At 36.4% G+C, this 27,468-nt stretch overlaps 1 protein-coding gene across 2 annotated transcripts in view; it reads left to right on the top strand.

Moving 5' to 3' along the window:
• NALCN (sodium leak channel, non-selective) overlaps positions 1-27,468 on the top strand; it is a 212,108-nt gene that overhangs the window by 105,535 nt on the left and 79,105 nt on the right. For both annotated transcript variants that reach the window (XM_041423382.1, XM_041423381.1), the window contains 4 exons: positions 4,640-4,807; positions 9,218-9,409; positions 17,107-17,244; positions 22,311-22,385. In XM_041423382.1, coding sequence (XP_041279316.1) covers positions 4,640-4,807; positions 9,218-9,409; positions 17,107-17,244; positions 22,311-22,385 — 573 coding nt within the window. The remainder of the gene's footprint in view (positions 1-4,639; positions 4,808-9,217; positions 9,410-17,106; positions 17,245-22,310; positions 22,386-27,468) is intronic.

Below are 27,468 nucleotides of genomic sequence, written 5' to 3'. Positions count from 1 at the left end.
ACCTGTTAGAAACAGAATCAGTATCCAAACCTTTAAAAAAGCGCAAATTACAAAGACAGCAGTGCTGCACCATTCTTCATTGTCTCTCATGATCCTGAGGATTGCTGTATTTTTTATGAATATTGAGTCAATGTTGGCGTGGACAACAACTACAAGAATAATTGTGAAATATATTGTCTTTATTTTATCTCAAAGACTATTTGAAAAACAACATGAACATGAAAATTATTATCCTGAAAATAAGTCATTGGAATAAAACCAGCAAATACTGGATTGTTATAAAATGCTCCACAGATCTTAGAGTAGAATTGAGGACGGGGAAACTCATTTTAATCTCCATCGTGGTTTAACCCCAGCCAGCAGCTCAGCCCCATGCATCCTCTTGTTCACTCTGCCTCAGTGGGATGGGACAGAGAATGGTCATAGTAAAAGTGAGACAACTCATGGGTTGAGATAAAAAACAGTTTAATAGGTAAAGCAAAAGTCATACACACAAACAAAGCAAAACAAGGGATTCATTCACCACTTCCCATGGGCAGGGAAACCGTCTCCAGGAAATTCAGACTCCATCAGACATAACAGTAACTTGAGAAGACAAACAGCATCACTTTAAATATGCCACTCCTTCCTTCTGCTTCCTCTAGCCTTATGTGCTGGGCACAATGCTAGGATAGACATAGGATATCCTTGTGTTCATTTGGGATCATCTCTCTTGGCTGTTTCCCCTCCCCACTCCTTGTGCACCCCCAGCCTGATCACTGGTGGGGTGAGAGGCAGAAAAAGCCTTGACTTCATGTGAGCACTGCTCAGCAACAGCTGAAACATCCCTGTGTTACCAACACTGTGTTGGGCACAAATCCAAAATAGCACCATACAAACTATTATGGGGAAAATTAACTCTGACACAGGCAAATCCAGTACAATATCCTTGGCTGGAAACAAATAATTAAGTCAGCATTAAAGCCTGAGGCCATGAACTCTTCACAGCAGGCATTTTTGCTTTGTGCCCAGGATACAGCAATTAGAACCTGGATTCTTAACAAAATAACATTAATTCTATTTATATTCAAAATAGGGAACATTGCATGTCCTATTTCTATTTTGGCTCTGAATATATAGTATAATTATGCTTTTATTAATCAGTGCTAGAAACAATCTCTATAACATTTATTTCAAGTATGAAGTTTGCGGGTTTTTTTTTTTTTTCAGTAGAAATACTTGCTATGGTTTATTCAAGGTAAGTCTATAATGTAGACTTGTGTATTATAATTCTGTCCTATAAGCAATGTCTAGTTTTCTTTAACAATACATTTTTCTCTTTCTGCATAGCTTTGATAATTGATTTCTTAGTGGAGAGATTGTCAGAAAAATCATTTGTTTGCCTTTTTACATTTCCAAGTATATGAGGTATTCTGGGATAGAGAAAGGTGGGACTTTTTTATTTGTAAAGCATTTCTTATGTCCATTTATTGGATTTCCTGGTTTTGTTTTTCTTTTTTTTTTTAATCCTGTGATGCTTTTACTAAAGGCACTATAAAAATCAAACTAACAAAACCCTAGTATGTTATAGAAGGAGGAACAAAGTATCAGAAGCGCAGAAGAATAAAAAAATCCTGAGAGAGAGGAAAAATCAATAAGCTGGTGTCATTTCCTATTTGGTTGTTGAGAAATTTGCTCTTTGTAGCGCAAAGGTATACAAAGGAAATATTTTTAAGAGCCTTGAAGAAGCTGAATACTCAAACACTGCAGGTTATTCCACAGTGTTTGTTTTCTTGGTGAAGAAGACTAGTTGGAGCGGGATGCACTGCTATTGCTCTGTCTTTTCCATTAGAGTATGCTACAGAAAGCTTTCTCTTCAGTGGGAGCTGACTTGAACAGCCAACAGCAGTGAGGATTCACTTTGCTAAAAGAAATGGCCAGATAGACTACAGCAAGCATATCTGGCTTTCTGGTACATTTTCCAGAAGTTATCTTGGAAGCTGCTGGCTTTAAGAGAAGATATGTTTAATAAAATAACTCACTTGGTCCATCCTGTGTATCACATGTTGTAGTGGCCTAGAATTGTAGAAATACGTCCGCTTAAACTCAATGGGCAAACCTAAATGAATTTTTTGACATGCCCCATACCAATAAAAGAAACCTGTTTTCATTGTTGGAAAGGAAAGACAAACTCAAGAAGGCAAAGGCTAAACAAGAAGATAAAAGAAATTAATCTATACTCAGATCCCATTGTTTGTATAATTTTGTATACCCAGTAGCAAATAAGAGGTTCTGAGAGGCATTTCAACTTGTATGCATCTGTCCTGCAGATTAATCAAAACCAGAATTTTAACAGGATGACTCAAAAACCCAGTGCAGTGTCCTGGAAAGAGCAGAGTTTCAAACACACTTTTTTTTTTTCAAGTAAGACACAGTAAGTGAGTCTGTCACAGTTCGATGCTGACTGATAGTGAGCTCTGCCAAAAAAAAAAAGTGTTGAGTGGCTACTAGCAAAAGGTACTGTTAATGAAGGTGGGATTAATACCATAAAGCTTCCAGGTGACCAACAGGGTCATGACTGTCAAGGAAATGGCCCATTCCTGTTAGCTCCTCTTGGCCTCCCCAAAGCAGAATTGGCAGCATACTGAAGGGTGACTGCTTTGCAACTGCTTATGTGTTACACCTTCTTTTTCTGCTCTGACTTCTGAGTTTGCATTTGCCTTCTCTCTACAGCAATGAAAGGAATTATTCCAACTTTAAAAAACCCCAAAAAACTATAAAATTGTATTGCATTTCACACCTAACAAAAAGTTCTAGTCAGATATTCTGAATCTTCTCCTGTAATTAATTATAAGGAAGGAAAAAAATACAAGCTCTGTCAGCAGGAAGACAGGTGTATAAATGTAATCAGATGTTATGCAAACCATTTGATACATTTTTAAGTGCCAGTGGTTTGAATTCATTTGACAAGTATGTGAAATGCAAATGATCCTGCCCACACATTTTTAGAATAAATTAAAATACACTTAACATCATATTTGTTAGTCTTGTTCTAATAGGAAGCCTATGTGCTCTGAAGTGTGTATGTGTGTATTTAAATGGCATTGTTATTCCACCTGCTCTGAGTTGAATCTCAGCTGCTTTTTAACCACTGTTACATTTTGCCTAATTCAATGGCCTTCGTCTTTTAGGACTCAGTTAGATGCTGTGTCATTAATACTTTTAAGATTTTTTTGCTAGAACATTTTCCTTGTGTCTTAGAGATTTTCATGTAAAGGAGTAGTCTCTTCAAACCTGGCTCATTGTTCTCCTAGAGCTCTTTGAGATCCCAGAACACGAGCTGTAAAACTGGCCAGATCCATTTGAGGATAAAGGCATAAATGCGTCCCTACAATCTCTGGCATAAACTTGAGTGTTTAATTTCCATCTCCACTCCTGCTGATGGCAGTCCTGTACACATAAAATACGTAAATTTTTATTTACCTATCTCACAACCTCCCTCTTTCATGTTGATAAATACATTTTTCATGGACTGCATAGTTTAAATTTTTAAGGCAGCATCCCAGAGATTTTCATTGTCAGGGTTAGGATTAAAATGTTTGTCTCTAATATTTTTATCCCCTGCCAAATTCAGTAGACCACATGTCCCACAGTCTGTTAGTTTCTCCACCTTAACAGACTTGTAATGCTTGTCCTCAAAGGAGATTTAAGCTATATTTTCTTTATTTGTACTGCACTTTGAAAGTATTAGTGGCAATTAGATATGACCTAGCGTTATTTTAGGGTCTCTTTTAAAACTCAGTGTGTGTAAAGGGTCAGAGAGGAGCATTTCTCAGTCAAAGTAAAGCATTTCCATTGCATATCCTAGCTGTTGGAAAGTGTGGAAGAGAGCATCTCAGAGTATATACAGTGGTAAAATAAGAAGGCACATGAGGAAGTGTGCCTAGCCAGAAGGATTTTTGGTAATGAGAGAAGTAAGAGAAAATAAATCTTGAAGATGTACACCTATGCTTTTGTTCAAACTGAACATTATGTATTTTATTGTGCAAATATTTCAAGAAAGGCCTCTGGAAGAATCCCAAAGTCATTCCCTACAAGTAGATTTCTTCCCCTGTAACTTCCCACTATGTCCAAGTTCTTTAACATCATTATGACAATGAACTAATTCTGGTCTGAATTTTAATTTCCTCTCCTTTTAAAATTTGTTTTAGGTGCTTAAAAACCATTGCCTCTTTTGTACCTGTTTTGGTTGTCGTATTACTATGGATGTTTTAGAAAATTGAATTAGCAATTTTCAAACTTTGGTGCCTTTCTTAACTCTCTTGAAATTCTTCAGAAATCTCGTATGTGTTGCTTCATATATTGAAAAGGTCATGTCATTATATTTTTTATAAGTATAGTTAAAGTGAAAGATCATCTGGATGGATTTATTACTTCATGCTTTCCAGTCATGAAATCTACCTGTCTGTGTTGAGTCTAGAAAATGTTATGAAGTGAAATCTATTATTGTTTATTCTGTTTAGAAGATGGTTTGTCTTATTCAATATTATGAAGATCATAATTTTTGCCATACAAAGCCCTGACAGACGTCATAACATAGAAACTTCTAATTTAATTCAGTGTTTTGAATGCAGCTTTCTTATTTTATATATCCATCTAGGTTGCTTTTACAGTTCTGTTTGATTTAGAAGCCCTTCTGAAGATCTGGTGTTTGGGTTTCACAGGATACATCAGCTCATCTCTTCACAAGTTTGAGTTGCTGCTTGTAATTGGAACCACTCTCCATATTTATCCAGATCTCTATCACTCTCAATTTACATATTTTCAGGTATGATCAGCTACTTCTACTTTTTACCCTATATACCAAATTAAAATGTTACCCATCTACATTTCACACAAATTTCAATTTTCTCACAGTATTAACTCATTTTGATAATAACTTTAAAATAAACTATGTTTTAACTATATTTAACTATGTTCATTGGGTGGATTTACAAAAAATAGCATTCTTTCTAACTTTGCTGAGAAGTCCTTTCTGTTATCAGTAACTCCCATTTCTTATCTGAGCTGCCCTGTTCTTATCTGAGCTCAGTTCTTATCTGAGCTGCCTGGTTGGTTTCTCTATTGTTCTTCACTGAGCCTTGACCTTTACACAGCTGTTTACAACATCACCTTCCCATAATATCCACCACTGCTTTCCTGACTGCTCTCCCTGAGACCTCAATTCGAATGCTTGCTGTTGTGTCTCCAAATCATCTCTGTGGCAGTCACATGCTAAGCTAAGTTACTGTGGGTCTTCTGAGAAAATTTCTACAGAATCATCCTAGACTTGGGTTTTTCAGCTCTCCAGCCATTCCTTATCTAGAGGGAGTGTGCCTATTGAGGCTCTTCTTGCATATTCACTTGAGGGAAGAGCAGGAAAAAGAGACAAAAAAAGACTGATTAATTCTGACTTATCATTCTGAGTGATTCTTCTTGTCAGCCAGCCCAACCAATTCCCCATTCATCCTCCTTCAAGTGCTTAGGGTTGATCCAGTTCTGGGAGAAGGCACTGGGATTCATTATATATTATGTTCCACAGTGCTAAAGAAAGGCATTTTTTAAGAATATATATATTAAAGGATTCATATCTGCCCATTATTCAGCAATGTGTTGGCATGGTGAATAAGTAATACTCAATAGGGGAAAATCATAAATCATCAGACAGTGTTCTGTCAATAAATGTTATAGTGACACATATTGTAAAGATGAATACAGCATGAGGGAAGCAATCTCCCCAAGTGTGGGTTGAAACATAATGGCCTTTTCAGATTTCTGCAAATGTCATCCTGTATTTTTTATAAAAGTTTCTGCAAACCTCCTCAAGAAAGCTTTCAGGATGAAAAAATCTATATTGTTTTCACCAGATATAATTTGAAGACTTTTAAGTCATTATAGCTTTGATTTTGCAGTCCAAATATGTAGAATGTTGTTATTCCATACAGCATGATGTATCTAAGGTGCAAGGAAGGATGTGTCAGGAGTATGCAATTGCACTCTTGTGTCAAAAGCACAGGGAGCATAGCTGGGAGCTCTCAGTTAAAGCAGTCAGAAAATTAGTTAGTAATTGGTTTGTATTAATTAGGACATAGTCCACTTATGACTGGTGGTTTCTTTGTAAGAATTTTCAGCATAAATTATGAATGTTGGACTAAATGGATGACATCATCACTAACTCATGGGATTGAAAATATGATTAAAATGTAGGCAGATGCTGGTAATAAAATAATAAATATTTTCTTTTTAATGGATTTAATTAGTTTAGTGGAGCAGTGGTGGTTGTGATGGTTTTTAATTGCACAGTGCTAGTTTTTATGACAGAAAATTTCAAGATGTGATTTATTTTTTTCCAAAATATATGAAAGACATACTTTTTAAAAGCAGAAACACCTGGTACACTGAAATATTTGGGCTGTATTTTGCAATCCAAGTCCTCTAGGAGGCGAATGATTGGAAGATTGCAGCATGCCTTTGAAGTCAGCATGCAAGGTACACACCATATTCCTCCACAGTTAAGTTCTGGGCAAGCTAGATAACACATTTTCAAATCAACCAAGGTCAAAATGCCTTTTTCACATGAATATGTCTCAATGTTAGGCAGATTTCCAGACATTTAGGTATTTGTGATGACAGTGTAAATGTGTTCCTTGTCAGCGAGCAAAACAGATTACTGAAATCAGAAGTCCTTCCTGACACATTCCAGGATAGCAAGCAAGGATTATTGTTTGGGTTGTCTAGTCCTCCTTGCATGCATTTCAGTTTGCATTATTCATTGGTCTATATCATTACCTTTTGCCAACACATCACTCAGTCTTTACTACATTGGCTACTGTCCACCCTCCCACCTATCTTCCTTGCGTTCACTGTGCATTCATTCAAGACGGTTTGCAAAGCCCTCTGTGAAAGACTACAGCAAAGGACTGTTATCTAGCCATATCTGTAGGACATAAGATTAGTGGAGAAATGACAGATTTTGCATGTTATTGCAGAGATCTGTAATGAACCAGCATAAAAGGGAGATATTTAAACAGAATTTAACCTATACTGACAAGATGGTATTGTATTTGTTTTTGGGGAAAATACTGCTGAGTCATTTTCTGAATAACTGTCATCCCTTGCAGGAGATACAACCATTATTTGTGAAAGCTGTGGTTCCTTTTTTGTATTATTAATTTTGATTCATTTTTAATATATTTTTATATTTAATCCGAATAGTGCATCTTCTACAGCTCCTAAATATAATGCAGTTTGCAATCCAATTACACAAAATGCATAAATTCATTAGAATGTACTTTTGCTAGATTCAATTTGTTACCTAATGAAAATAAATGAAGAAACCAAATAATATCAATAAGATTAGTGCGTGGCTTAAAGGTCAATTAAAGTTCCCTGAAGAAAAGGGAAAAAAGTAAGGCAGATAGTTGAATTTATCTAAAACACCACTTGGAATACCAACTAGTACGAAATCTCCCCACTGGGGTCTGTGTTGATACTAGTATTGATGGGAACAGAGCTAACATTTACACCATGAGTAAATCTCGTAAGAAAGAAGGCACCATGTTTACATTTTAATAGTACTTGGAAATCTCACTCTTCTCACTGTCTGCCTTGGTAGTCCATTTCATGTACTCAGGTTATATGCAATGTAGTTATGATACCAATGTGAAAGAAAGAACTTTATCTCACCTTGTGCTAATGTTGTGAAAGTTAAGCTGTCTAGTGCAACCTCTGAATCTAGGACTCTTTTTTGCCACTGAGGACTGTGAATGCTTATCCCATCTCACAAAAGGGCTCTGGTATGTTTGGAATAAGTTGCTGTCTTGAGTTGACTCTCTCTCTCTCCCACCCCCCCACCACCCTTTGGTAGTTAAATCTAGATGACAGGCATATTCTGCATACCTTACAAATGGGTAGGGAGATGAGCTTCATGTGAAATCCAAAGGTGTACACTATTAGCAAGCTGCAGAGCTACAGCGAGCTCATTATATGAACAACTTCTGTCATACTTATTTTCTTTCCAAAACAGCATAGTAACTGTATTTGATTTGTACATAAGGTCAGACAATAATTGCACTGTAACTCCTACCTTTCAGTTTCAATATGATTCTTGTGGAAACCCAGGTGATACCTTGAAATAGAGAGTATTTTTCTTCCTATGAACTGCAGAATCTCAGTTGCCCCATATGCTACTGTCCATTGTTTTCAGCAACTACTGTTGCTGCCACTGCCTCTTGTTGATACTGATGTTCATGTCACTGTGTCAACATCAATGGCAGAAGCAGGAGAATCAGAGCTGTCAGCAGCTCTTTCAAAGTAGACTAAGCAGTGAATGGGTCAGGAGTTCCACACAAAATCAAAGTTTTGCTGCCAGTACTGAGAGGTGTCAGATATGTCAGGGGCAAACAATGCTATTGTGAGATACTGAATTTCTCTGTTATTGAGAAACACAACCTAAAATTTCCCATGTTATATATAATATGAAATAGTAAAATATGTTCATTACCAAATTTACTAGGTTATGTAGGACACATAATGCCAAATAATTTTGCTTCAGGTCACTGAAATGGAGAGATAATCTGGGGAAGAAGATTGAGCAGTTCTTTGTGTGCTCAAACCAGAGCTTTCATCAAAGACTGTTCAAGAGCCTGTCCATTTAGTATATGAATGAAATTTTAACAGTGATGATAATCAAACTGGAGCCATTTACCTAGTGCTTCAGTAGATTCTCAGTTGCTTAAATCTAGACTGATGCACTTTGACTCCTGCCTGGAGGCATTCTTATGTTTGATAACACATTATAAACCTCATTTGGTTTCTAATTCCACATTACATTCATATTTAATATCTGTCCTGTGTTTTGTCTATGTCTTTGTTCCCATTGTTACCCCAAAACCAGCTTCACCCAATTGCATTTCTGTAATGACTCTTCATGATTGGTTGGCTAGAGCCTTGGAGACCTTGGGTCCTCTCATGCCTGTGCTATCATTCCATGCCTGTATGCCTCAATGCTGCTTATGTTCCTCTTTTTGTGGTTTTAGCCTAACACACAACTTATCATCTATTACAAGTGGTGGCAACTTGATATTTTTTAGTCTACAAAGCATCAGGTCCCTTTTTGGCCATGAATGTCTGATATTTTGAAAGTTTTTGATTAATATATAAATAATTGATACAGTTGCATCTTTCTCTTTCTTTGCAGGTTCTTAGAGTAGTTCGGCTTATAAAGATTTCTCCTGCTTTGGAGGATTTTGTGTATAAGATCTTTGGACCAGGAAAAAAACTTGGAAGTTTGGTAGTATTTACTGCCAGCCTTTTAATTGTAATGTCAGCAATCAGTTTACAGATGTTTTGCTTTGTGGAAGAACTGGATAGATTTACAACCTTTCCAAGGGCAAGTATAAAAAGCACTGATTACTCATTGCATGTCACTATTTTCTTATCATGGATATTTTCTTACCATTGATGGCAGACTTGGCAGTGTTTGGTAAGTGACTGGACTAAGTGATCTTAAAGGTCCTTCCATCCTATGATGATTCTGTGATTCTGTTGGGGTTTAACCTGACCAGTGGAGCTAAACATTACACAGCCACTTGTTCAATCCTCCTCCTGCAGTGTGATACAGGAGAGAATTGGGGGGAAAAAAGTAAAAGTTTTGGGCTGAGATAAAGAAATTTTAGTAGGACAGAAACAGAAGGGGATACAACAACCATAAAAGAATTAGAATATACAAAATCAATGGCTCACAATGCGATTGCTCAGTATATGTTGGCTGATGATCAGCCAGCTTCCAGTCTGCAGCCCATAACCAGCTTTTCCCTAGTTCATATGGTGACCATGATGCCATATGGGATGGGATATCCCTTTGGTCATTTGGGGTCACCTGTCCTTGTTGTTTCCCCTCACAACCTCTTGTGCACCCTCTGCTTGTTCACTGGTGGGGTGAGAGGCAGGAAAGGCCCTGCCACTGTGCAAGCACTGCTCAGCACCAACTAAAACATCAGGGTATTATCAAGATCATTCTCATCTTAAATCCAGAATGCAGCGCTGTGCCAGCTACTAGGAAGAAAATGAGTTCTATGCCAGTCCAAACCAGGACGGGTTCTATTATACTTGCTCTTACATTAGCAGTCTTCCTTTCCTTCTTAGAAACATTGAAGCAGTTTATCTCCATATGTATCAGTTTTAAAAAATGTATTTTCTACATGTAATAGTCTTCCTGTAGTCCTTCTGTACTGAAAACCATCTTTCCTTGTGGTAGGTATTCTGTTTCTGCTGTCAAGGGAACACAGAGAAATTTTACCTATGTGCTGTGATGGTAACACAGCACAGCATATGGCTTAACAGTAATCTGTCATGTTAGGAAGAGAATTGATGTCCACTGGCATGAATATAGCCCAAGAATTTGTATAAAACATATACACATGATTTATATCTTCCTATTATGAAAGTGGTTGTTCTTGATTTGTACAGGAATGCTTGTTTTACACAGGGTTATAAAACCTGTCTGCATTGACAAAGTAAGTGTTTGCCTTTTGGGTATAAATAATGGATATTTATGGGCATTATGTTAATTCAGAACAGAACATTGAAAATCAGTGGAAATTGGAGCTAATGTATTTGTTGAAGCACACTGTTCTGAATGAAAATAGTGCAATTTCTTTAATAGTGGATTAGACTGAGTGTACATGGATTGATTCCAGTGACAATTTATTTGTTTCTGTCATTCCAGTTTGGTTATCCAATGTATCTATTTTAGTGAAAGTGCATTGGTTGGAACAATTAAATAACAATGAATAAGGCAGCCTCAAGGGTCATGTATTTAGCGAACAAAATGGCTAAACAACAATTTGTAATTATCAAGCTGAATTTGATCTACAGGAAGCTGGCCATCCAATGTGGAACAAAAAATGCCTACCCACAGGGAATAATGTAACACCATGCTTTCTATTTTGGAAAACATGCTTAGAAAAGCAGGCACTAGAATTAGATATTCAGTATCATTCATTAAATGCTGAAGAAAAAAAAATAAAACTTAAGCTTTCCTAATTATGTCAGGTCTCTAAATCAGGTGATATTACCACCATATTCTATTCTCAATTCCCATGTACAACTTCTGAAAAAATCTGCAGGTTTCAAATCACCATGGAGTTTTGTTTTGGAATTATTTTATTATTTATGCAAAATGTCAGTGAAAGTCCTGAAAGAATAATTGTAGTATGATCAAAATAAGACAAGATTGCAATCACCTTCACATTTTAACTGGATAAATTGATATGAATACCTGAGAAACATCCACTTGCAATGAAAAATGGCCAATTTATATCAATACATTAGTAAAATTTTGGACTATTTTGAGTGTTTTAATCTGCTGCCATTTAAGCTTCAATAAGGGCTTCTAGCATATTGAATTTTAACAGATATATGTAAATATGTAAATTTTAACTGGTATATGTTTTAAGAGTGAGAAAATATTTTTGCCAACAAATTATACAGTGTTTTTACAAACAAGACATGTCTTTACTGGTCTTCTATTTTATGACTCGAGTACTGGAAAAAGAGAAGAGCTGTTAACAGCAATAGAAGAGTGTTACAGCAATACTGAATTGAAATGTTTTCAGTATTTTTTCATATGATAGCCAGAAGCCTGAGTCCCTCATTATTTTTTTTTATGTATTCATATTCACCTTGTTATATTTGTTTCAGAAGCGTAAAATTTACAGAATGTGGTTTCTTTTTGTAGTTTTATAGTGAAGCATCCCTTATTAGGTTAAAAGACAGTGAAAATTTTGTACTCAAAATTGTGATTGATGGTGTGAAATGCTGGCATCTTGCTGAAGGAGTGTGTCTTCCTAGCAAAGTCTGGGAGTTCTCAAATTTTCTTCCCTGAAGAAAGATCACTGAATCATTTTGCAATAAGACAATTCTAATTATTTTCAAAACATGACTGAAGACATGCTATATAACATATCAGATGATATTGAGTCTGCAATACCAGAATTTGATAAGATAAATTATTAGGAGCTTACCCTCAAAGAAGAACAAACCTTAAATAGCCAGGATTGTTGCTGTGGGATTTTTCAGTCAAAAATACAGGGAGGAGAAGCATGATAACAAAAATGGTGACACTAAAGGTTAAATTTTGAGTTTCTACATTAAAGTGCTTTCTACATTGAAACAGACAAAACCTAAAATCATTTTGAAACTAAGTGCTTTATAAGAAGGCACAGTATGGGTTTTGGAACAAATAGACCTCCTCCTTTTGCTAATGCCTCTAAATTGCATGTTTTCACATGGTTTCCTGATGAAAATCAATAGGCACAAGCTCACTGTTGCCATAGCTACTAATTTCACCCTTCTTTTGGCCATTACAACTTGCCAAATGGACTGGCTTTCTCTCTAATTCTAAGTAAAAAAATATAGATGTTTGCTTTACTGTTTTTAACCATCTGCTACCTCTTATGTTTGCATGTCTTCTTGGGCTGCACATATTGAGCCATGAGGAGGGACAAGGGTGGCTGAGCCCCCTGAAGAAGGCATAGGTGTAAGGTGGCTGCTAAGAAAATTCACTGTATGGAGAACAAAACATTGTTACTGTCTCTGACTTCCACGCCCTGGTTTCTTTTGAAGTTTGCAGCCGTGTGCTGACTGCTCTGTGTCAATTTACCAAGGTGGGAAGCTGCCCTTCTTTTAAATGGGTCAATACAAGATGAGAGCCAGGCCCAACTAATCCCAACAATTCCCCGATTTTCTCAAAACCAAGTGTTTGCTCCTAGCCTTGACCTAGGAAAAGTTTCTTATGTGAGATATTAGTTCAACCTAAGCAACACCTATTAAAAGAGATGAACAATGCAGTCTTAATTCTCTGATGCAGTTAAAATCTCAGTATCACTGCCACATTTTTAAAGGATGGCTACTCTTCTTTCAGGATGTTACTGTGCCCTCGTGACTGTGTCAGGAGGAAAACATAAGTTTCTGCTGGTAGAAGGATGTTACAGTAATGTACTAAATCCCATTAACTTAATTTGCAGAAGCAATCCCTATGGTTGTAGAACTGCTTCTATGAATTAGGCCAGTGGAATTTGGTCCATAAAATTTTGTGGACGAGCACCAGTTACAAGTATAATGTACCAGACAAGTACATTATAACTGTAATAGTAATTTGTGTGGCACCACCCTTGTAACATTTGGACAAGATGTCAGAAATGGCACTTTGGCTCATATATTCTACTAAACCTTTGCCAATCTTACACTATAAATAAAAAGGTAGTTTGACTTCCATCATCAAAACAGCTCATTAAGTAATAGGGCATAAATAATCAAAGAAATTGACAGTCTTTTCTATAACACAAATTAATTCAGAAAATCACCATTTGCATAAATTTCTAAGTCTCGTCTTCACAGATGTTGATTCTGTCAGCTAGTTGCATTTCAAATTAATTTTAAAATAAACAGTGGGAGGTACACCTTTCAGCTAAAAATAACGTGCTCCAAAGAAGATTGCTTGGTGCAAAGCACATATTCATTGTGAACTGCCTTATTTACTTAAAGCTAGTGTTTTGAATTATACTGGAATTTAATGTCATGTTAAAATGCATATTTTATATTGAAAGGCCATTTTATAAAACTATATGCTTTACTGACAACTGGTTTGGATTGAAGATTAGATTTTTTGATATTAAATTAATGTCGTCTCCACATTCATCTACTATTAATTGTATTAATGATGAGTCCACAACGTAATACTGAAGGTATTTTTATAACTTGAAGAATTAAGTAGAATATATATATATTTTTTAAAAGCAGTAGGCTGTGGTAATTAAGTGTGATTCAGAAGAAATGCACTAGTTCAGTTGTCCAGTCCCTCTGGTGTTTTTAAAGCCAGCAGTGGGGTGTATTATTTAATGTAGTGCCCACCTTATGCTTCAGCGAGGAGTGCCGCAGCAATCAGGTATGCTGGCCACTGGCTCTGAGTGCAGGCAGTGACAGCTGCCTGGTTTAGCTTCAGCTCCCCATCACAAGGGGAACTTGAGACATGAGAAGCAGTGCCGAGCACTGATGGAGTCCTTGTCTTCTTCACCCTAAAGCACCCCTGGCAGATCTAACGGAGGCTGAATTTTCTGCTTGTTTCATGCGTGCTCAGCTGGCTACCAAAGGCTTTTCCTAAATAAAGATCCCAAATGTTTCTTTCTCTTCATGTCTTGCATGGGGAGCAAATGATTTTTTAATAAGGAGAAAAGTTAGAACTAAGAGTTTGTAATTTTGCACAGTGTAGATTCTGTGCACACGACTGGGAGGGAGCACTCATTTGAAGGGAGGATGTGGCTGCAGGTTGGCAATGTGCTGGTTAAGGCCAAGATTACTGGCAGAAACATAAAGCAGAGGGCACTGTGCAAATTTCAGCCTTTGTGCTTGACCTCTCCAAATACATAACATACCAAAGACTTTAACCACCCTAACGAATTTACAGAATAGTAGTTGCCAGCATTTTTCTCTGTTACTTCTAGCTCATGGTAGCCTTTGTCCTCTGTGGGATCTGCATGCTCAAAAGAAAGCCTGGGACTTTACATTTGGTCGGTATGTTTGTGGTGTAGAAATTAAAGTCTGATGTTTAACTTCTCTCTGAACATGTGTGATTTCTCATTTGGATGCCTTGGTCTGCTCCATGTTCATCTTAGCTTCACTTCTCGTAATTTGGAGTTGTAGGTTTAAGCATCTCTGAAAATTTGATTAATGTGAGTTCATTTTGAAAAGCAACTGTAAAAAAACCACTCAAACTTCTTAGTCTTAACGTAGCAGGGTGTTTGTGCTTCTGTCTGCTTCAGAGTGCCACAGAACACAGCAGCAATAAGAAACCAAGCTGGACTTTGATGAGGGGCTTTTTTCTGTGACTCAGCAGGGAGATGACTTATAAAACCCTCAGCAGCTAAATGTTTGTGAGCCCTGTAACAGAGTAAAAATTCATAGTTCTTCCTCCAAATATGGCCTAGAGGCAACATGATTCAGTTTCTTTACTTTAAAATATGTATTATTTAAACCAACCGAGGAGAAAAAGATTTAGTGCTAGGATCCTTATCTGTGGTCAGTGAAAGAATGGACAGGCAGTATCAGTGGTCTTCTGATACTGCTTAGTATCTTCTGCCACTTCTTTTCTGCTTCAAGCAAACTTTCTCCGAGGTAATCCCTGGGTACCGATATGGAAATCATCCTATCACACTGGGCACTCCAAAAAGGCAGCGTCTTTTATGCAGTGCCTGTATAACAAGATGCACTGGATTAGATTGTCCCTGCCTTACCCAGCCCTGTTACATCTCAGTATGTTTTGTAACTGCAGGCCCTCCTTTCAAATTTTAAGCTGATAGCCCTTGATACACACTTGATTTCATGATACAAGTCACACCACATCCTCCTTCATATAGTTTGAACCAGCTTCTTGTCACCAAATGTTAATGATTGTTAGCCATAGGGATCTCACATAGAGCCAAAACCAAGTGTGCGCATGTACATGGACAGTCTTCTCTAGAGTAAATTTGCTTTTACTGCAGATGAGAAGTCACAATCGGGAGTGGACTCCCCTAAGGGTGGGGATATAGCCTTCACAGTTTGGTTTAGAAGAAACATTGGAAAGAGAAATTGCCGTAGAGAAATCAGTGTTTTGTTTGTGTCTGTAAACTTGATAAAGAGCCCAAGCAAAGTATTTTCCTGTGATTTATAATAGTAATATAAATTTGAGGTCTCCCACACAGTTATTTTTGCCAGCAGCTTTAAAATTTAATTAGAACCATTTCATTGTTTCCCAAGCACATAAGTTTGTATAGCTACATGTTTTCAGCTTTTCCAGCACAGGTTCTGGCTCGGGGTAAGTTGCAGTGAAGAGCTGTCTGGATACTGTTTTCTCGCAGGTTTGACATGAATCCTTTTCTCTTTGTGCCATCACATTAATGAATTAATCTGCTGCTGCTGGGCACACTGAGCACAGATCTAATGCATCCTTGTAACTGTGTTAACATTTTGAATTCTAGGAAACCTGTTAGCTGTAAGCTGCATTGTTGTTTTCAGTTTCTAATACTTTTTTTGTTATAAACAAAAAAAAATTTTTTGTTGTGTTTGCATAAACTTCAGTAAGATACCAGCTTTGATCCTTACTGTCTGGAAATAGAATACTTTCAATGTCAGACAAAAGCAAAAGACACTTGTGCAGTTGTTTGGCCTCATTGAGACAGCTGAGACTGTCAAGATATTTCACTTTGATACCATGCTCAGACTTCTGGTTCCTAGGCAGCGTGCATTCCTCAATGTCTGTGTAGGATGTACATCCTGCAGTTACACATTGCTCACGTTGAATTCAATTCTGGTTGGTGCTGTAGGCTCCAGCTGGGGTTTCAAAGTCTGGGTTCTAGGTTTATCCAATTTCATATTTTCCTATCACTAAATGAATAAATAGTTTGAAATATTCCCATTGCTTCCTCTGTTTTTGACATGTATACCTGGTCTCAATGAATTTGAAAATGTTGCAAAAATAGTTCCACAAAAAATGCTGTCTACAAAATATAGAGGCAAAGTCTGACTGGCTGAAGCAAGTACAGGTGCAGAGACTTTACCATGTGTTGGTTAGTCTCATATGTGGAGTGCCTCAAATGCTTCTACTATTAAGATAACATAAGTTATTTTATATTTAATTATAACGCTTTATTATAGGTATATTTAGAGAGAGGAAACATGGAAGAAAAACCATAATAAAAAATTACAGTATAATACAGTATAATATTCAAAACAACACTCTCTTATGCTCAGGATATTTATCCTCTTTTTTCAGCCATGAAGGAAACCAAAAGGTTCTTTGTATGGGGTAATGAAGCTAGGACTGTGTTAACAATTGAAGATTACAGTTCTGTCAAAGATAAAGTTATTTATTTCTCCTTTAGCTCATAAGTAGCCTTCTATTTGGCTTTAAAAGTTAAATGCATTTGATAAGGTTTAAAAAAGCAAACCAAAACAAGTGTGCATCTCTATTAAATCAGTTTTAGGAATGTGTCAATAAAACCATATTAGTATAATTCGTTAATGTGTTTGCAATTTTATTTCTTGCAGGCATTCATGTCAATGTTTCAGATTCTCACACAGGAAGGATGGGTAGATGTCATGGATCAGACACTGAATGCTGTAGGACATATGTGGGCACCAGTAGTTGCTATTTATTTTATACTGTATCATCTTTTTGCTACTCTGGTAAGTTTTCACTCGCAAATGTGGTATGCTTCATTTCATTTTGAATTACTCTCACAGCTCTTATATTACTTATTATTCTCAGCTAATTGTGATGCTCATGCCTAAAATAGCATAGGCAGCTTTTGGTTCGCAGATGTGGTAGAATAAATTTACCCTTCACCCATGTGACACGAGGTGGTGGCCTTTGTTCTGGTGTGAGGTGTTGTTCTTAGGTCCAAGTCACACTGCCAGACTAACAATATAATTGTTATCTGCCTTGTACCTTCACAGCTCTAGTGATTTCAGAGTTAAGAGAACTGGTCTCCTCGGCTTTCATTGCATTCGCTTTGCAACAGCAATTAAAGTGAGAAGTGTAAAACTTTACTATACAAACCCTTAACTAGTCATCCCTACTGTCCTGTTGCCTGATACAAAATCGATGCATGGAAAATATATGATATAGTGTATCAAGCAATAAAAGATGAGAGCTAATACAGCAGTTCCTGCATGCAAACAGAAATGTGGATTATATAAATAAAACAAAAGCCAACTTTTTTTTCTGTATGTATTTCAAGTGTGATTATTACATTCTTTCATAGAGAAAATGGAAAGGAAAACTCTCTTTGATTATCCTCTATCAGTAAGGGCTTGTTACTTTATTTTAATACCAACACAAAGAAAATACCACAATGAGGAAAATAACCATTTTATGCACCCTTAATTCACTCCTACTATTGCTCATTTTTTATTTTCCATTCACTGCAGGTTTTGATGCACTGTCTTATTTTCACTTTTTCATTCCATTTTCTTTCTTTGCTCAGATGTCTATTTACAAAAGGTACTAACTGTATTTATACAATCTCCACCAGCTTCTAGTTACTTCTTTTACTTTACACTATATCCCATCTCACTTCTAAAGACTGAAAAGTTGGACTACAATTGTGGGTGCAATGGATTCCTTCATACGGATTGAAAACTTGACCACTTTATAATTGGAAATAAAGTGCATTTCCTGCTCTTAGAGCTGCTTAATCACATCAAAGTATAAGCCAAACAAATGTATGTATCAGAAGATATATAGGACATAGAATTTGCTCACAAGGGTCAGAAAATACAATTTTTCATGCTGGAGTGATCTTTTAAACTCCTTGGGTATTGAAGCTATAAAGCAAAAGGGAAGTGAGTTTTTTGTCACAGATTTGAAAGCAGTTAATGGTAAGAGAATCTTATTGATGTTTTTTTGATTCTTCATCAAGAATATTTTCTAATCAGTAATTGATTTTTACTTCTTAGATGAGTATTAAGCAAGTCCGTAAAGTAAAATTGTGTCAAGTGATCTCTCTGCCAATAATTCACATCTTAATTAAGAAATAATTTAGCTGTAAGAATAATTTTAGTATTCTGTTTTGTGTTCCTTATTTTGAAAGAATCATCTGGGACTTCTCTATTTGTTTACTGAAAGCACTGATTTTGCTAGGAGTGAAGTCACTTTTCCATACACCATCCTCCGTCCTTTTGCAGGGAATTTGCATTTAAATACAGTCCTTGATTTGCTCCATAAGGGTGCACTTTTGTTCTCATTCACCAATGCAAATTCTACATGAATGAAGAAACCCTTCAAAGACAACTTTGCTGAATTATCTGGGCTTATGAAGTTTTGGTTTCAATTCTAAGATCTTCCTCAGACCTTGGAAGGGAAAACTATGTAGGACAGAGTTGTCTGTAGGCAAAAGAAATTTAAAACAAAATAACATGGAACTGTTAAGGGAGCCCATGGCTGGGCTGCTACTAAAACCAAAAAGAAGCATTCTAAGAATAAACAGCCATCAGAGAATAACAAGAGTAAAGTCAAATGAAGAAATTACTTTCACCAACTAGAAAAGGGGGGACAATTAGAATTGAGAATGATAATTGCAGGCATTTGGCATAGCAGACTGTAGAGATTTGGAAAGAAATTAATAGGTTTCACATAAGAAGGCAAAGAAAAACTGAAGCTCAAAAAAGACTCACTCTCTTGGAAACAAGGACTGTAATTAGTTGAAATGGTAGCAGAGGAAGTTAAACAAATAACAAGTTTGCATTTAAGTTTTCTTTTGTGGTACATTTTCTTTTGTTCTTGTTGAAAAAAAAGCAAAAAGGGAGTTAATGAAAGTCTTGCCTTGATACATATCAGTGCATGAATCAGCAAGACTGTAAGGGGTGATATATTTAATGAGTACTGTACTTCTTTTTAGCATGGAACTGAACTTCCTTCACTGGTATGCTTTGAGCAGCATGTACTGAGCATTATAGAATGAACAGGATCTCTAAAGAAGCAAAACACCGTACTGTAAAGTCTTAACAGAATTACAGCAAAATTCTTCACTAGCAACTAGGGATCAAATTAGTTTTCATAAATGCTTGTTGGTCAAAAGAAAGAAATTACAAAAATCAGAGCGTCCACAATCAGAAAGTTCTAGTTGGCATGGAAATTAGTATCTTAGTCCCTGACCTACTATATAAGCACATGGCAGTGGGTTTTGAATAATAAGAGTGACTTGAAAGGCAAAAGAAACATTGAAGAGGTATACATGAATTAAAGACAGAGCAAGAAAGCAAAAGAGATCACTAGTGCTGCTTCCAGTGTTCATCCTGCTGGGGAGATGCCGAGCCTGGTTTCAGCAGCACCAGTCTAGCTCATGGGATGTCCAGGATCCTGGAGGTGATTATCCAGCAAGTAGGTGTTGATCCATCTGTGTCAGTATGACCACTGGGATGTTCAGGGTACTGGAGGGTGCTGCCTGGGCTTGGGGAGGAGCCTTTTCATGGGACAAGTTTCTCTTTTTTTATGATAATTAACTATCATGCACAGTTTATTCTTTCAGGCCTTTCTGGAAATGGGTTAGAGGGCTTTGGTGGTGTCAATCCCACCCTACAGTCCATGCCTATGCCATGCCCACGTCCATGTCAACTCATTCTTGTGCTTGCACTGTACTGTGTCATGTTTCAGCTGGTGGAAAAGTGCTGCCCTATTTCTGCCTCACACCCGTTTTCCATCAAAACCTTGTTCTTACTCATGGCATTTTAATACCTATAGTTCTTGATTATTACCAATGATTTTTGCCTGTCATTACTAGTAGTCCTTGGCTGGCTCCACAGCCATCCAGTTATTGGTGTGTGAGACACACACATTCACCCCTTTTTCTGGGAATTGAGAGCTTTGGACCACTGTTTATAGTATCATTAGAGAGTGGGCTTCAGTCATAGTAATTTTCCATCTGGCCACACTTTGAAAAACTTTCTTTGAAGGTTCAACAGAAATATTATTCCTCTTGGTTGTTTTGCAGGCAAGAAAAATGTTTCCCAGGTTTTTGCTTAAAATGCAGGTGCTTGTTAGACACCTGTTAATTCCTGGGAACAGAGAGTGTTTCTGATAAGAGGGGCTTAGTCCCAGTGCAGTTCACCCAGCCTGAGGCCTAATGAGCATTTCTCCAATCAAAGTGTGGCCTGAGTGGGATGAGGGCGTGCACCACCACAGGCTATCCTGAAACTAAAGTCAACTTCTGTGGGCCTCTACATTGTGCTAGGTATTATGTATTTTATCAGAACTATGCCTTGCATTGCTCTTCTAAATGCCATCTTTACTTCCACTGTTCATAGTAGCTGGATCACTGAAAATTATATGATGTATTGTTTACGTGGCACATACAATATGTCACTTTGAATAACTGCAGGAAATTCTATGTGTTGCTAAAGCCAACTTCTTGTTAAAAGAACTTTTTTTTTCTTAGCACTGACATTTTTTAAATTTATGGGCCAGAGTCCTTCCTATGTCTTCTGTACCTGTATCGTTTATGGAGCAAAAGAAAATCCTGCCTTGGAATAAGGTCCACTCAGCTTAGATGCATTTTAAGTTCCAAACTCCTTGCCTGGTATATTAAGCCACTTAAATTTCATCTTCTGTATAGGCAGGGAATAAATTTCCAGTGTGACAGGCAAACTTACCCTTCATTTACAGGTAGTGGTGGAAGGATATGTTTGCTCTGGTTGTCACTCAGTGGTCCAAAACCACAGAAAAATTCTAGACCTGTAACTGTTTTTAAAAGAAGTTAGGATACCTTCTGGTACCCCTCTGGTATATCAGAAATTGATGCTTTCCAGAAGAAGCTCAGTATGTTTGAGGATGTTTACATCATACTTCAGAGACTATAACCTTGGCAGTTGCTGGCAGCTGTTGACTTATGTAGGTGTACATATATTTACTGCCTGAGATAGAAGTTGTCTGATAATATATGCTGAACAGCAGTAACCTCTCTCACCTACCATACTCCTAATTCTGTCTGCTTATCAGTCACATTTTCAGCTTCTTTGGATTCTGGTCAGCATCTGTATGCAAGGGAAATGTAATAATCTCATACTGATACAGACTTTTTTTTTGCTCCCTGGGATTCTTCCTCCTAGAAATATATCTAAACAATATTTAATGTTGAGTAAATTGAGGAACTTGATTTTCCTCTTCTGTGACGTGAGTTTCCTATACATGTGATGCATGCAAATAATGAAGCATCTTACTTTTCTTCCAAAGTGGAGTTAGGTACATTTCACAGAGGCACTCTAAGCATAAAGGAAGGCCATAAAGTAAATGATTGTCAAGTGACTGAAAGTCACAACTTAATTGAAAACCACCTTAGCTTTACAAGATGTTTCAGGATTTTACTTTGTGTTTCTTTTATTATTGTTGCTGTTCTTATTGTCATTGTTATTATTATTGTTGTTGTTGTTGTTTGTTGCTATTATTTATCATTAATTTAATTTTCTCTTCATGTGAAGTACATTTTAATGAATATATTGTTAAACATATATAATTAATTGGTCATAAAACCTAGAATTTAGCATTTTTAAACTCATAATAATTGTATGGTAAGATAAAAAACAGTTTACTACTTTCAAAAGGACTAGCAGATATATAGTAGCAGGTGATATTCATTCAACAGATGTCAAAGAATCTCGTTTACATCAGCAGGGTTGTCATTTTTCCATGTTAATTAATAATACATCTTAAGAAAAATAAGATAAGCTTTAACAAATCATTTACAATTGTTTTGTAGATTCTACTCAGCTTGTTTGTTGCTGTTATTTTGGACAATTTGGAACTCGATGAAGATCTAAAGAAACTTAAACAAGTAAGAACATGTTTTTATTGTTCTTGAAAGTAGCTTCAATAAGGCATTTTACTTTACTGGTATTTTGTCTGGCAAAAGGTGGGAAACATCTTCATCACAATGAACAAAACACTACATGTGGAAGTGAATAGTGGTATTTTGTTAGATAGTGTACTATCACACAACCTTAAGGAAAAATTAAGATATTGTAAAAGAGATGTAGAAATTTGGTTTAGTATTCAATCAAATTCAATTTAGATACTCTTGTAATTAAAATAATCAAATCACAGCTAGGCCATCTTTTTTGCTTATAACCTAGGGAAAGATATCCCTTCCCATGCTTTCTGCAGGGAAGGGTGATGGGAGAGGGTCCACAGTTAGGAAGCAGTAGAGCATGCTCTGGTCAACGTGTTAGGGGAGGGCTACAGATGCTTGAAAGGGTTAACTTGCTTGATTGATTGTCCTCATTTGGGGACCAAGGAGTCATTCTCTCATGCCTGAAACCCCAAATGTCAATTACATAAAACAAATGTAAATAGAGAATTCAGGTTGACCTTTCTGCCGTTGTGCACAAACCACCAGAGAGGAAGGTATCCATAGCTTTTAAACAAATATATAGCTGTGCTTTAATCTGTACAAAGAAAAGCAAATTCATCAACATTTCCCTATTTCACACATGAAATAGCATGAGCTAACACATGGGAACATCTTCTGTAATGTTTGGCTTATAGCCATTTGCTGCTTTTGTTCATCCTTCATGTGCATTAGCAATTGCCATAGAATTATGTTCATTCAATTCTTGAAAAATAATCACCCAGACAATTGAGATGTTTTACACTGAAGTTCTACGTGACATCATTATATACTTTTATTTTTTCTTTATAGAATTCAATGCAGAAATCAATGCTGCTTTTGCTGTTGCAGTATTAAATATCCATATGTATTGCAAACATGAAATAAGTTAAAAGGACAAGTATTTTCTGCAACAATGAAACACAAATACTGGGTTTTAGTTCATGAGTTTACATTAGTGAGAGATCTTCCAGATTATTTTGGGATGGTGGGACAGTCGTGAGTATGCAAAATGAGTAGGCCAAATCAAAAGCATTCATTTTCCTCTTTACCAGTCTCAAGAGCTAAAATGATCTGAAATGAAAATGGCTCAGATTTGTGGTAAGCAATGTTATATCATACTGATAATCTTACAGGAAATTTTTCATGGTGTCTGCTTGAGTTAGGAGCACAAATCAATTTTCCAAAGTGAAGAGCTTGAGATGTGAAATCCAGCGGCTTTTGTGTGAAACATCTTTGATTCATAAACCACTTTAAAAGTCCACACCTTTGACCATTAAATGGCAGCAGCATGGCTTTGTGCTTTAGCCGCCTGCTTTGGAAGTGGTGAACAAAAAGCAATAATGAGATCACCACTAGCAATGCTTGCCACATTTCAGTCTGAAATTTTATTAGTCTGGTAGGAATTCTGTCTCTGTGATAGCAATAGAGAACACTTAAATGCAAGATATAAATATAATTTTTTTTTAATTTCTCAATGTCATAGCTTTGAGACTGTAGCAGTATAACTACGTCAGAGTGGTGCTGGGCCAGAACAAAACTGCTGCCCCAGCCACCAGACCTTCTGGCTACCATGCCACTCCATGACCCAAGAGGGGAACTAACCAGAGCACAGCACTTTGCCATTGGGATTACCAGCTGGGCTGGCTGGCATAATGGTATAAGGATTCTGCGTGCATTATAATGCATATTATATACCATTCGGATGCATGAAAATGTCCAAGGGGGCTGATGCTTGTTCATTTGTACTTACGTTTTTGAAATGTTTTCTTGAGCAGTAGTGTCTTCTCATAGAGTATTACTCAGTTCTATTGAATGCATTCTCTTCTGGTATTTTATGCAAACAAACGAATATTGTACAAAGTGTTACATATTTTAAAAATGCCTAAGGTGAAAAGAGGCAAGTTCCTGGAGCTCAATGATATGAGGTTTCTGGAATGAATGTGCTTAAGTGTCTAGAACAGAAAAGGTTTCCTGAGGGGTAAATACGATGGTATCACAGGTTCAGTGCTGATGGTGACTGTGCTCTACTGTGCTGAAATATTACTTGTCTTATCTCAGAAGATAAAGCAAGAAAGAGTTTTCTTAATTGAATGATATTTTGACTTTTCAATTAAAAATTTACTTTAAAAAGAAGCAGGATTTTTAAGGTAATTATTTTCTAACCAAGACCATTTCTATAAAAAAATAAATCTGTATTGCTGCACAGAAATATTTTTGACATCTATAATTAAAAGATGAATGGCATTCTAAGAGAGAAGTCAAATAATTCAAGCTGTTAATGTAAAAGACGTTCATTGGTTGAAAATTATGAGATTGTGATGCTCTCCATCCTTGGGGATGTGTGTTTTTCCCTGCCTTTGTGGGCTGTAAAGCTCAAGTCCCAGGGCATTTTCAGATGATGAAACACTGAATGATTTTCTAGGAAGGAAGGAGAATATATCTGTGCCAGAAATCACACCTGCCTAATAATCTCTTTTGAGCTGTGTTCTTCTTAGTTATGACTTAATTTTTTTTCTGGAACTTGATAAGAAAAATTTTATTACTTAACTTTCAGATTACTGGTAAAGGACTAATTAGTTAATATTTGCAATGTAGTCTACAATGTAAAATGATATGTAAACACTTGGTATTCATGTTGCTTCAGTAAATGTATTTAAATATGAATAAATAAAAGCAAAAATGCATTAAAAGACTAGGAGATTCTAAGTAAAATTAGAACATAATTTGTTTAGAAGAAAGTAAACCTTTAGAATTAAATATGCCAGTGCAAATTTAGTTAAGGATATACATCATGATTCAGTATTTAATTACCCCATTACATAATATTAATTCCAAAAGTCATGCCTCAGTGCAAAGAGTAGATAGAGCTCATTTTAATAAGCCACTAGTCTCTTTGTACAGTGTGTGATCCTGTGCATTATTTATTGCACAGTATTCAGGCTTTACTACAAAGACAAAACTACTAATCTCCTTTCTAGTTTTTTTTATGGTACCCCTCATAAGTATGTAGAACAAACATAAAACTTGTGAAAGATTAATTTAAGTTATTTACTTAGCAGCACAGATACACATAAGAATAGAATCTTCTTTTCCAAGACACCATTCAGCTGGTTTAAGAGCAGAATAATTTTCTGTATCCTTACAGCTCTAATTATTTGCAATGCATCTCCTAGCCTGTGCCACATCTCATTCTCTTGTCTATGTCTGCCATCATAGCTCAAGTGGAAAGTATTTGTGCTATAGCTCGTAGTCACCATCTGGCTGTGCAATAAACTTCACCCTCTGAAGTGATCCAGGCTGACCCTAACACACTACTGAGCCTCCAGGTATGACACTGATCCTGCTCATCTTGCCATGAGGCCCTTTCCTCTGGCGTTCAGTACATCAGTTATACAGATGATATCGAACTTAGGCACAAGAAATTTGTCAGCTACAATCCTGACTTCCTTCTCATCTATGCCTGTCTTCTCCACACTCTCCCTAAACCATTGTCACAAAGTTAAAAAAGAACCTGAGAGGATTTCTTTGATGTCTTCTGCCTTTTGTGATAAAGTGTTGACTTTCTTTTTAGAAATTCATCACCTTTAACAGATTTTGAAGCATGACTTTCTCTTGCAGCAGCTGTTTTAACTTTTCCCATTTTATTTTCCACATATTTACTGATTCCATTGCTATATATTTTTATCAATTTGCCTAGATATGAAGTCAGACTGATTAGATTCTCACTTCTCATGCTCTACCCTGAATCCCTCTTTTAAAGTTACACATATTTGCAGCTTTCCTTTCCTCTCATTCTGGAGTTTATTTAGGTTACAAATTATCTACCACTGCTGTATGTCAGCCGTGCTATGTCTGAGATCCTTTAGAAGTCTTGAGAGAGTGCTATCAGGTGTTAGGGAGTAACAAATTGACCTGGTGTCAATTATCTTCCAAAAATTTTTCTCCTAACATTTTTGTAGATCAGTCTTTGGCACTGTTTTGGGCCTTTGACCCTGTCTGTGGCCAACACTGTTATTTTAATTTCTTGCTTTTGTTTTCCTTTTCAGAACACACTCAATTAATAGTCTGTTGCTCTTTTAGATGTCCTGCTTTCCTTATGTCCAGTGTGTTTCCTTGTTTTCCTTTAGTGTGTTTCAGAACACACTAAATTAATAGTCTGTTGCTCTTTTAGATGTCCTGCTTTCCTTATGTCCTTAAAAGCTTTCTTATTAGAGTTTATTTCTTTAGAAACTATTCCCTCAAAGTCTTTAATGATCTGCCATTATTTTTATACCAAAAAAAGTGCTAAAATTTATGTCGAGGTTTAGTTTTATCTATTCTTTCCTTACCAGATGGCTTTCTTTTCTAAAACATATCCATTTACTTTTAAGTCTTCTTTGCACTCAATTTGACATTACTGGTATTGTTGACCTTCTTGGAGTTTTTTCTGTAGCTGGTAGGTAAAACACAATATCTCTGCTAATACAACAGGATATTTAAAACTACTCCATACACACCCCCTTCCCAATTTCTGTCATTTGTCCATTCCTTTAAATTTCTTTTTGAAAGCTTTATGATTTTAAGTAATTTTTTAATTTAAATTCAGTGTAATAATTTGACCTTTTACTTGTAAAGTAAGATCTGAATATAAGACCATTTTTATCACTGTTACAGAAGAGCTTTTTGATATTTATGTCATGAAATAGATTTTCCTCAGTACTAAACCATGAGACACTTCTTCACTTAGGTGTTCTCTGGATATATGAGTCAGCAAGGAGTCACTTTTGAGTAAAAAGTTAATATCTTTCTTATTCCCTTTCCTAAACATACATGAGGGTAAAGGCTTCCCGGTGTTATTACTGCTTGTCTTTTGGCTTTGAATACTATTTTGCATTTTGAAATTACTTTATAAACCTGATTTACACATGTGCGGAATATTTCTTCCAGTTCAAGACACAGTTTCAATTCACGTGGATCCTGTGCTGGTTTTATATGCATTGACCTTATTTACTGCATTGACTGAAGAATTTCTGTAAGATATAGCACTAGT

Source organism: Onychostruthus taczanowskii, unplaced genomic scaffold (assembly GCF_017590055.1).
Source record: "Onychostruthus taczanowskii isolate IOZ18803 unplaced genomic scaffold, ASM1759005v1 scaffold77, whole genome shotgun sequence".
Taxonomy (NCBI): Eukaryota; Metazoa; Chordata; class Aves; order Passeriformes; family Passeridae; genus Onychostruthus; species Onychostruthus taczanowskii.
Note: the sequence above shows the minus strand (reverse complement) of the source record. Positions and strands in the feature narration are given on the sequence as shown.